We start from the raw sequence: 11,795 nt of genomic DNA on the forward strand, positions 1-11,795 counted from the left end.
TACTTGGTCAGGTGATATCAACTGGGCTAGAAAAGGAAGAATGCATGTAAGAGACATACAAACCAAAGGAAAACCTGACAGAACTTTTGTGACTAATTGGACATAGGTGATAGAGAAAAGATAGTTACTGGGACTATCTTCCGACCCCAGATAAGTCAGCTTGACTTTTTCCCTACATGGGAAGTAGGTTAGAGTTGGTAACATAAGGAAATAGGAATACCTAAACTTTATATGTTAGTAACACTTGCCCAGTGACCGTTTAGTCAAAAATAAAAATAGAGTAACTTTGAAATTAGGTTAATCAATGATAAAAATGGGATTTAAATTATCCAAACTTGATCTATGCATATTTAATTTACACCTGATGTTTAAGCATATCCTAAGTGAGGTGGACAGCAACATGATTTGATTGTTCTCTGCTAAGTCTCTACATCAGCAAACTCACAGGATGGGAATACTAAGTAGCTGGTACTGTGCTTTCATTCAGGAGTAGGCTCCCTCCCTGATGACTTTGACCATTGGTGATTTTGCCTCTTCAGGTTTCACTGGACTCCTGTGTGAGGAGAACATTGACAACTGTGACCCTGATCCCTGTCACCATGGCCAGTGCCAGGACGGGATTGATTCCTACACCTGCATCTGCAATGCCGGATACATGGGGGCCATCTGCAGCGAGCAGATCGATGAATGCCTGAGCAGCCCTTGCTTGAATGAAGGACGCTGCATCGACCTGGTAAACGGCTACCAGTGCAACTGCCAGCCTGGCACATCAGGTGAGACAGTCTTTGTTGCTGTTTGGCTTGGGAGCCTTACTCTTTCCCCACATTTCACCCACGGGCTCAGGTTTTCCTGGCATACGTGCACCAACTTTTTTTAAAAAGGCCTAATTCTGAGAAATACCCAGCCAAAGCCACATCTATAAATATCTTTGGAAGCAGACACCCCTCCTGTCCAGTTGCAAATTTAGGAATTGATCGTTTTTCTATGTGTAGATGTGAAGGCTTTAAGTTTGTTAGGATTATATGCATGTGTGCCTACCCCTTAGAACAAATGAAATTCTTTTTCTCGAATACAACAGCTCAGTTGATTTTGGGTAGCCTCTTTACTTTTACTTCCTCCCCTCTCTTCTAAAAGGAATGGGCATTTTGGTTTTCTGGTTGATCATTCTTTTATGGTCTCTTTTATGATCATTCTTTTATGATCATTCTTTTATGATCATTCTTTTATGATCTCTTTCTCCATACTCAGTCTTGAGTCTCCCGACTTTGCCTCTAGACCACTCCTGGACATTGGGAAGGTCACTAGGGAGAAATAGTCTAGGACTCCAGAAGGTGAAGGCAGTTCCAAATGGTCCTACTGTAAATCTGGGGGTTTGAATGCATACTCCCACCCCCATCCCTATTACAGATTTCCTGGTTAAACTCACTAAGCCCAGGTGAATGGCTATTTGTGTTTGTTAGTGATGAGAACATGCTACTTCATGGTAGGTAATTGTGAGATTATTTTCTTCGTTGGCAACATTTCACAGACTTCCCTGAATTCCAGTTTTACTTATTAGATGAATATTTATTGCTATGCCAGCTGTGTGTGGACAGAGAGGTACTATTTCTCAGATCAAAGAAAAATGTATTAGAGAAAGATTAACCAGTGCATGCCTCTGTGAAAAGGGTACCTGCCAATACATCGGGTGATTTATTGAAAACACATTTGGGACTTGAAGAAAGCAATCTATGTAGGGGGTGGAGGGGGAGGGATAGTCAGATGCCTTCGACTTACTATTTTTTTTTCTTTCCAAACCAATTTCTTCAAACATGTCAAAGGCCCTGGTCTTCATCCAGGACCTCATACATGCCAAGTTTGGAAACAAAGTCCTTTTTGAATTACTCAAGCATACAAAAAAACATCCCCATGCCTTCACAGCTGAAAATGTTTCTCCCTCCCTCCACGTTTAGATAACTCACTAAAAGGGCTGAATGGACCTTTGTGAAACCTTCCAAAAGCAATTTGCTTCCGGGCTGGTCCCCAGACATGAGAAATTGCAGCCCCAAAAGAAATTTGAGAGATTTACAAGCAAGTGAATGGAGGCCCTTAGAATGGAAGGGCTGTCTCGGCCTTTGCTTTCTATCCCACTTTATCCAGCATGCTGTAAAACTGGGTGAAGAGTTAGCTGGCAGGCACTTTGTTTTCCCTAGGATTATCCCATCATGCCAGAAGGTATCAGGTGGGTGCCCTGGGGGGATGGTGTAAGAACCTGTCCCTGAACAGGACAAGAAATCATTGATTGCATTTGCAGGCAGCACAGTAAAAAGGAGGGGCCAGGAGCTCGGGTTCCATAATCCAGTTGCCTTGGGGATATGTGGGAAGTTTTAAGAGAAGATAAATGAAATTTAATTTAAGAAACGCCAGATTGAAAGACTCCATTTATTCCTATGCTCTCTAGTGTTTTTAATAGGAATGGGTGCTGTATTTTGTCAAATGCTTTTTCTGGATCTATTGAGATAATCACTATTGATTAGAGAAATGCAAATCAAAACAACTTTGAGGTACCACATCACACCGATCAGATTGGCCAACATGACAAAACAGGACAATGATAAATGTTGAAGGAGATATGGGAAAATTGGAACACTAATGCATTGTTGGTGGAGTTGTGAAATGATCCAACCATTCTGGAGAGCAATTTGGAACTATGTCCAAAAGGTTACAAAATTGTGCATACCCTTTGACCTAGCAATACCACTTTTAGGTCTGTATTCCAAAGAGATCATAAAAACGGGAAAAGGACCCATGTGTACAAAGAGATTTATAGCAGTTCTTTTTTGTGGTGACGAAGAATTAGAAATTGAGGGGATGCCCATCAATTGGGTAATGGCTGAACTAGTTGTGGTATATGAATGTCATAGAATACTGTTGTGCTATAAGAAATGATGAGCAGGCAGACTTCAAAAAAACCTGGAAAGACTTGTATGGACTGATGCTGAGTGATGGGAGCAGAACTAGGAGAATGTTGTATACAGTAACAGCCACATTGTGAGATGACTAACTTTGGTAGCCTTGGCTCTTAACAGCAAAGCAGGAATCTGAGACAACTCCAAAAGACTCACAGTGGATAATGCCATCCACATGCAGAGAAAGAGCTTTGGAGTCTGAATGCAGATGGAAGCATACTATTTGTTCTCCTTTTCCTTGGTTGTTTTGTTCTATTGCTTCATTCCCGTGATTCTTCCCCTTAGTTTTAGTTGTTCTTTACATCATGACTAATGGGAAAATATGCTTAATATGAATGTGTAAGTAGAGCCTATATCAGACTGCATGCCATGTTGATGCAGGGGGAAGGTCTTGAAGGGGGAGAAAATTTAAAACTCAAAATCTTATGGAAGTGAATGTTGAAAACCAAAAATAAATAAATTATTTAAAAAAAAAGAAGGAAACATCAGATTGTAACAGGTGAGGGGAGGATACTATGGGATTTGCAAGATTAGAGGAATGCCTTAGTGACCTCTGCTCTGGAGAGAAGACAAAAATGAAATAGCCCTTTCCCTTAAGAAGCTTCCCTACTGCTAGAGCTAACATCATGCATTATTCCCATTATAATGGGATAAAGGTTGTCTCTGTATATCTTTTACCCACTTGTCCATGTTCTGCCTGCAGGGCAGCAGGTAACAGAGTAAGGAACACTGAATAGAGAAAATAAGACCTTTACTTGAAATACCAAGGGCCCTGTTAGTGAGACCAGTGCTGTTTATTTTTTTCTTTTTAATCTTTTATTTTAGCTAATACCATTATGAACAGGCAATTGAGAATGACAATTGTGCAATTAGGCCATAACTGGGTATAAATTCTGGGACAAATTATGAGTCAGCTAAAGACTGCAAACCAGTTAAATGACAAAATATGTAATTTTGTGCAGTTTCTCTTTTTTATTTCTAACCTTACTGTATCTTGGTATTTCACTGCAAAAATTAGAAAGTACATATCTTTAGTTATATATAGGTATATATCTTTATGTATATAAATATGCTGTATAGCTATATATAATATATATTACTTTATGTGTAGTCATGTAACTTTAAGATGGGGGGAAAAAAACCTCAGTGAGAAGTAGTGATTTCTCTCTCCCTGCTTCTCTGCCATACGTGCCTGAAGGAGGCTGACCACTTCTAGTACTTTTTGGTGTTAACCTAACCAGGCTTCACCATTATAGCAGCAATCAACAGACGTCTTTCTGCCTAGATTGGAAGCTTCTTGAAGGACAGGCACCACGTCTCATTTGGTTTTGTTTCTCCCTCAGCGCTTGCGTTGCATTTTCAAACAGCAGGTGTTCTTTAAAAAAAAAAATTGGTTAAAAATTTGGTATTAGAATGACAGAGGGCCTTTAAAAAAAAAAAAAAGCAGGGGCAGCTAGGTAGAGCAGTGGAGAGAACTCTCGCCTTGGAGTCAGGAGGACCTGAGTTCCAATGCAGACCCAGACACTTGACGCCTACTTGTATGACCTGGGGCAAATCACTTAACCCGATTGCCTATACAGAATCACAAGAAAAAGAGAGAGAGAGACAGAGAGAGAAAGAAAGCAAGCTTCTTTAGGACAGCTTTTGACAGGGGTGGCACAAGTGTGATGCGAGCTCAGGTTCAGTAGGATTCTGTATGTGACTGACTAATTGATTTGTCTTGTCTCTATCTTGTCCCTGAAACATCTCTTCTCTGGTTACAAGTGAGAGATTAGTTGAAAACTGGTTGCTGTGGTTTATGTAATAATAACCAAAAAAAGGAATTTAATTAGATACCACCTGAGACCTGTAATCCTTTGTGGCTTTTTATTCTACCCAAAGAGGGTTGGTTGAGTTTTAGACTACTTTGGCACATCACCATCACCACCACCATTCGGAGGTCTCTACTGTCTTTGACTCTGATAATAATAAAAAATGGGAAGTACCTCACTGAGATAGTTTGCTCTTATCTTTGCAGGGGTGAATTGTGAAATTAATTTTGATGACTGTGCAAGTAATCCCTGTGTCCATGGGATCTGTATGGATGGGATTAATCGCTACAGTTGTGTCTGTTTATCAGGATTCACAGGTAACATTCCATTTCTTTTCAAAAGCCTTCCTTCTAGCTCATTACCCTCTGAAGAGTGACGTAGAAAATTTAACTTTTCATGTTCCCTTCTGCTGGGTCCAGGGCTTGGCCCAGAAAGAGCACTTCTAATTCTTCCCTGTAATATATAACATGTGATGTTTTGAGACATCACTTGGGGATTTTCGGTCTAATTGCTCAGTGCCACCTACAAATAATACTGGAAGGGAGAGAGAGAGAGAGTTGTATGTATAAATGTGTATATATACACATATACAAATATATATTACCTACACACACGCACACACTCACACACGCACACAGAGAGTATATATACCAAAGGTAAACACCAGCAAGAAACAATGTCCGGGGGCAGTTAGGTGGCACTGTGGATAGAGCACCAGCCCTGGAGTCAGGAGGACCTGAGTTCAAATCCGACCTCGGACGCATAATATTTTCTAGCTGTCTGACTCTGGGCAAGTCACTTAACCCCAGTCACCTCAACAAAAAAACATAAACAAAAACAAAACAGTGTCCAGAAATACTCTGCCACCACTCCCTCCCCCATCCTGGGTACTTCTTTTTGAAGAATTGTTGGGTGAGATCAGGATTTGGGAAAAGACAGCTCAGTTTGGAGGCATGACTGAGAGCTTCCTACCCCAGAGAAAGAGACTATGCAAAATTCTGCAAACTGTAAACTCCTCTTAGATGATTCTAAAAGAACAGAACAATATTCCTCTCCCTTTTTAGTCTAAAACATTCTAGTGAACGTGTTGGAACACAACAGAGAGGATATGGTCAGTGTACCTGCGAGGATAAAAATATGTCCATTTTCCTCTGTTTTCCTTTGATCAAAAGTCAGGGCATCTGCAGAGTAGCCTCACATGCTGGTTAGGAAAACACTGCCCCATTTTTTATTTTACAGGACAATACACGAGTAGGTAATTGATAGAGGCTTTTTAAAATTCAACAAATATTTTTAAATGATGTTGCGGTGATAGGCCTGCCACCCAGCTATTTACAACCCTCATAAGAAATTTCCTTCCTAGACTTTTAAACCGTGATGTCAGAAGGCAGCTCCGAGCCAGCTACAAATGAACGCTACCATTCTCCTGCCACTGACTTATTTTCCTTTCATGTTTCACAATTGCTTGTGTTCTCCTGCCTGGCATGCCACAAAGGTTATATGGTTGTGGGGCACTTGAGAAGGATATCTGTTGCCCATATTGGGTCACAGTAACCTCTCTTCATTGGGGAGATCGCTCCCATGCCAGGTAGGATGGAAACTTTCATGCCAACACCCAGGGCTATATGTGGCCTGTGTCAGCCAGACAATATTCATGCCCTGAAATGTGCTACTTCAGAGTAACTGATAACAAGTCAAACACAAAAAAATGCCTACTGGACAAAAGCACGTTGTTGCTGGAGAGGTAACTAACTCTTCCCAGTAGCCAGGTAAGCAGCACTTTGGAAGAACATCAGCCTAGAAGACTCTTCCAGGTAACAAGTTTTGTGTTAAAAGTGACTATGCCTCAGGCTGGCTAATTTTCTTGGAAAGTTCTTGCAGAATACAAAGATTCTTTTCGGCCTTGTGCCAGACAAGAAAAGCAAGAGAGAAATAAAGAGGTTGGGAATATTCTAAAATAAACTTAAGGTGTGGTGTAAAACTCACGCCAGGCGGGAAGTACAATGTTATGATTTGGGTATGGGCCTAGGTCGCCTGTCTGGGGCCTCTCTCCGTCTCTTAGTCTGGGAAGTTTAAAATACCAATGGCTCTAGCGGTGTGTGCCCACCACCTGGCAGTGTGTGGTATCGTGTTCTTTCCCTTATTCTATTTTTTGCCATTTTAATAACAGTTTGTACAGTTTATGGGAGCCTTAAAAAAAAGATTAAATTCTGTATCCTGTACCTGCTTATACTTTCTAATTATATAGTAGCTAGGAAATATTGAGGCAGCATCTCAGAGAGAGCCCAAGTGTTAGTAGATGGTAAATAAATTAGGCACACATATACTTCTTTTTAAAAAGTTTATTATTAAGAATTTAATTAAGAATTAGTTTTAAGAATTTTATTTTCTTCTTTCTCCTGTTGTCCCCCAAATAAACAAAACAAAAAAAAAGGAAGGGAATACTCTTGTGACAAATATTCATAGTCAAGCATAGCAAATTTACTCATTGGTAAGGTCCAAAACTACATATCTCCTTTTGCATTTTTAATCTCTTTCAGGAGATAGGTAGCATGCTTTGTTACATTTGTAAATTAAGGTGAACTGGGATACGGTAGTCTGAGCATACACTGTCATCTCCCAGTTTACCTTAATTTTCAAACGTAACAACTTCATTTTTGGTTCGTTGGAATCAGTGGTCATTATTACTTTGATCAGCTTTCTGGATCCTTTGAAAATTGGTAAACATATAATCCTATACCTCTTGGGCTCCTTATTTTAATTTAATCAGTAATTAGGGAGTTACCTACAAGATGTATGATAGTGTACTAAGTACTTCTGATCCCTTTTTCTGAGAATGTGAACTCCTAATGGGAAGGAGCTATGTCTGAGTCATTTTCTTCACACCCATCCTATACAGAGCTCCTTGCAAAGTGCCCTTTGAGAAGGTTAGCCTGGAATCAGATTCCAGGAAGAGTGAGCGCAGTTAACAACAAATATTTATTAAGTTCCTTTCTAAATGTAATTCAAGCGTCCTGGGCACAGGGGCTCTAAAGCGGGAAGCAGGGAGGAGAAATTGGGTTGAATTACTTACTGAGAGTAGGATGTCTTTTCAGATTCAATCTGATTTTGCTTCCGTGTTGGGTAAAATGCAGTCTTGGTCTTGACATTTCTGTCCCTCTCATGCTGCTATTCTTATTTCCCTGCCCCAAGCATTACTGTTATTTTGTCACTTCTCCAAAGTGCTACCCATCCATTAATGTTTCCTTCTTATCCCTTCTTACCAGTATGCCCACGCTTCCCATTCTTGTCATTCCTCCCATACAAAGTGAGGCTTCCGTAAACTGCATGAAAGAAGGTTCATCGCAGACCACATTAGCATCAAAAGTCCATATGACTCAATGATGAAGATAAGGAGAAGCCCGCTACGAAGTAAAAAATTCTCTCCCCAAAAGAACCAAGGAGTAAGGGAAGCTTTCCTCTGACCCAGGATTGGATTGCTGCCTGGGGATGGTTCTCGGGTCCAGGAGTAGCGATTCATAGCTTCGTGCCAGTGGCAGATATCTCCTGAGTGTCTTCCACCAGGACTAGAGTTGTCCGATATGATGTAGAGCTGAGAACGATAGCAGATATCACCTAAGCCAACATCCTCGTTCTACATAAAGGAAGGGAAACCTGGCCAGCTGTGAAGTATCTAGCCTTTGGTCACACAGGTGGACTTAAACCTGGGTCTTCTAACTTTTAAGTCCAATGTACAAGGGACAGGCCAAGGAAATAGTACTTAAAAATGAGTTATTAAGAAAATGTTATTTTAAAAAAAGGAAAATAGCTATCACTACAATACTATATGTCACCAAATATGGTATTATTTTATTTGTGTAATACTAAATCGCCAGTAATGAATGATTTAGAGAATTGGGTAAGAGAGAAAAACAGTTTTAATATCCACACATTAAATGTATATGTCTGTTTATTGTAATTTCTGGTTTTAAATACATGATTGACATGGGGGGGGAAGAAGAGAATGTTTTGTGTTTGTTTCTGTTTGAATGTGGTATTCCTTAAAATCTGTAAATTCGTTCATATCCAGAACTTGCTACCATTTACTTGCACACATGTCTCATAGGCACTTCAGACTCAGCATGTCCAAAACAGAATTCATTCTCTTTCTCCCAAACCCTGCCTTCTTCTCAGCTTGCCTGTTTGTGTCCAGGCCACCATCATCCTCCTAGTCACCAAAGTTTTGTCTTATCTACCTTCTTAGTATCTCTTATACATGCTCCTTTCTCTCCACTCACATGGGCACCGTCCTGGGGCAGGGTCTCATCACTTCTGCAATAGCCTTCTTATCCATCTCCCTGCCTCAAGTCCCTCCCCACTCCAGTCTGTCTACCACTCAGCTGCCCAAGGAATTTTCCTGAAGCACACGACTGACCATAGTACTCCCCTGCCTTCTACTCATTAAACTCCAGTGGTTCACTGTTACTTGCAGTATCAAATATGAATCCTCTGATTGTCTCTTAAAGGCCTGCACAAACTGGACCCTTCCTCCCTTCCCAGTCTTCTAATATTTCCATCCCTCCATATACTCTATGATCCAGCAACACTAGCCTTCTTTGACCACTCTCTCTCCTCATCTCTAGCTCTTGGCATCTTTGTAGACCCAACTGAAGTCCTGTCTTCTCCAGGAGGCCTTCTTCCCTCCCCTACTCCCTACCTTGCTAATGCTTTCCTTCTGAGAGTACCTTCTATTTGAGGGGGGGGGTGTATTATGTGTAGTTATTTGTATGCTGTGTCTCCCTGTGAGCTTGTTGAAGGTAAAGACAGTGTTTTTGTCTTTCTTTGAATCCCTGAGTTTAGCACAGTGTCTGGTACATAGTACACATAGTAAACTCTTAATGTATGTTGGCTGATCTGTGTGACCTTGGGCAAGTCACTTAACCCAATTGCCTAGCCCCCCCCTCCAAAAAAAAGCGAAAAAAAAAAGAAATAAATGTTGGCTGACTGGTTTGGTTATATGCAGTAAAACATTGGTTATTCAGAACGCCATTCATTGGATTCCTTGAGTTGCCTGAGGGAAGAGAGGTAACCCCGAGAAATCAAGACTATAGTAAGATTTTATTCCCAAAACCACCCTCTGGTTTATGTCCTATGTTGCTGATTTAGCCCAATTTCCAGCCCAAATAGCCTGATGTAATCCCAGATGGCTGGAGCGCTGCCATATGCAGGTGGTCACACTCATCACCAAATTAAAATTGTTAGCTAAATTGTTGGTTCAGAGAGATTTTAAAGGTCCTTCTAAATCATTATAAGAGGATTAAATTATGTTCACACCAAGGAAGGAAAGTGGAGTGAAATAAGGATTATATCAGTATATAAGGATTATACAAATAAGATTTGAAACAAAAATATGTACCTTTTAAAAAACCAGATCCCACCCCACCTTTACCCCAGACCATACCATTTTCTTATCAGTGCACTCCAACAGCAAACTCTTTTTCTTTTCTTTCTTCCCCCCTCCTCCTCTTCTTCCTCCTCTTTATCCAGGCGTCAATTACAGAGGGCTCAGACTTTTGTTCCTCTACTATCATTCCATCACAATTCCTTTGAAAATTTTATACCACAATTTTTCCATCCATATCACAGTCACCTTTTTGGCCTCCAAGATAGTTTGTCTGTTTTCCACAATGTGCATGTAATTTCTCTGATTATGGTATACTTTTTGGGGACAGGGACTGCTTCATTTTTGTCTTTCTGTCTCCAGTACCAAGCACATAGGTGCTTGATCAATATTTTTTGATTGAGTGATTCAGCATGTGAATGATTGCAATAAATCTCAGTGGCTTCAACAGCCAATTGATGCTCCTTATAATGGCTTCACCTCACTGTTCTTTGACACTGTCTCCAGTGACCTTCATCTCAAGTCAAGTACACTTCAACTACCTCTTGATAATTCTGCAGCACAGAGACTTTGTTATCATTCACAACTCTTCTGTCTCTTTCAGATCTGAAACTCCAAAATTACATTCTTACCCGTCCTACCGTCTCACCTCCCTGCTCCTACTTAATTGACTACTCATATTAGAGTCTGACATCGCAGTTTTTAGTCCCTTGATTCTGTCTGGTTCTCCTAGTCCATCACCCCGTTGTTGACCTCACTTGCCTGCGTACCCAGCTTTGACTCAGTTCAGTACCATTCTAAAACTGTTTTGTCATTAACTAATCCTAGATAAACTTACTTTCTGCTTTCTTCTCTCCTACGTTGCTGGAAAAAAGTAATAAAACTGTGTTGATGAGGTCTATTGTAAATTCTTTCAGCTGACCTCTTCTGGGCTAGATTGCTCATTGGGAATTCTTTTTATTTATTGGGTACTGACTCCCTTTCAACTCTGCCACCGTTATAAACATTCTCCATTCTCATCAAGTGCGCATACCTTCTACTCTGCCTGTCCACTCCGGAGATGCCCTCATCTCCTTTTAACTGCTCAAGAATGTCTATTTGATGTCTATTTGAAAGTCTGTTAACTTCCTCAACTTCTCTTCTCTTTACTTCAGAACCTCCCTACTTCTCCAGGTAGTCTCTTTCCTCACTCCTGTCTTGGAGGACGAGCCTCCCCTCTTATTCATCAAGATTAATCCTTCTGCTTATATTCCTGCTGTCTTCTCTTCCTCCTTCCTTTGAGATCTTGCATTATCAATTTTCTCTCCTTTCTCGTGGCTTGAGTCTCTCCTGCTCCATTGAGTGTTTGTTTTCTCCTTTGTCTATACCAAGGGGGAGGCCATATGTGGCCCTCTAGGTCCTCAGGTGTGGCCCTTTTGTTCAGTCAAAGTCACTTGAGGACCTGGAGGGCTACATGAGGTCACAGGTTCCCCGCCCCTGGTCTACGCAATGTCCAGTCTGCCTTCCCTTGACTGCCTCAGTATCCATCTTCTCTACTACTTCTCACGTGATATCTGAGATCCATCCCAGCTCTGAAGAATCTGTGACCAAGCCATGACTCTTCTCCAGAAGAAGCCTATGTTCAATGCCTTTGGCTTTTTATTAGTAACTTTCCCT

The 11,795-nt window shown here is 40.9% G+C and overlaps 1 protein-coding gene across 2 annotated transcripts in view; it reads left to right on the forward strand.

Annotated features, from left to right (window-relative positions):
• Positions 1 to 11,795, forward strand: part of NOTCH2 (notch receptor 2) — a 184,660-nt gene that overhangs the window by 134,798 nt on the left and 38,067 nt on the right. For both annotated transcript variants that reach the window (XM_027866775.1, XM_027866776.1), the window contains exons 11-12: positions 540 to 773; positions 4,966 to 5,076. In XM_027866775.1, the coding sequence (XP_027722576.1) occupies positions 540 to 773; positions 4,966 to 5,076 (345 nt within the window). The remainder of the gene's footprint in view (positions 1 to 539; positions 774 to 4,965; positions 5,077 to 11,795) is intronic.

Source organism: Vombatus ursinus, unplaced genomic scaffold, assembly GCF_900497805.2.
Source record: "Vombatus ursinus unplaced genomic scaffold, bare-nosed wombat genome assembly UNPS02014782.1, whole genome shotgun sequence".
In the NCBI taxonomy this organism is placed as follows: Eukaryota; Metazoa; Chordata; class Mammalia; order Diprotodontia; family Vombatidae; genus Vombatus; species Vombatus ursinus.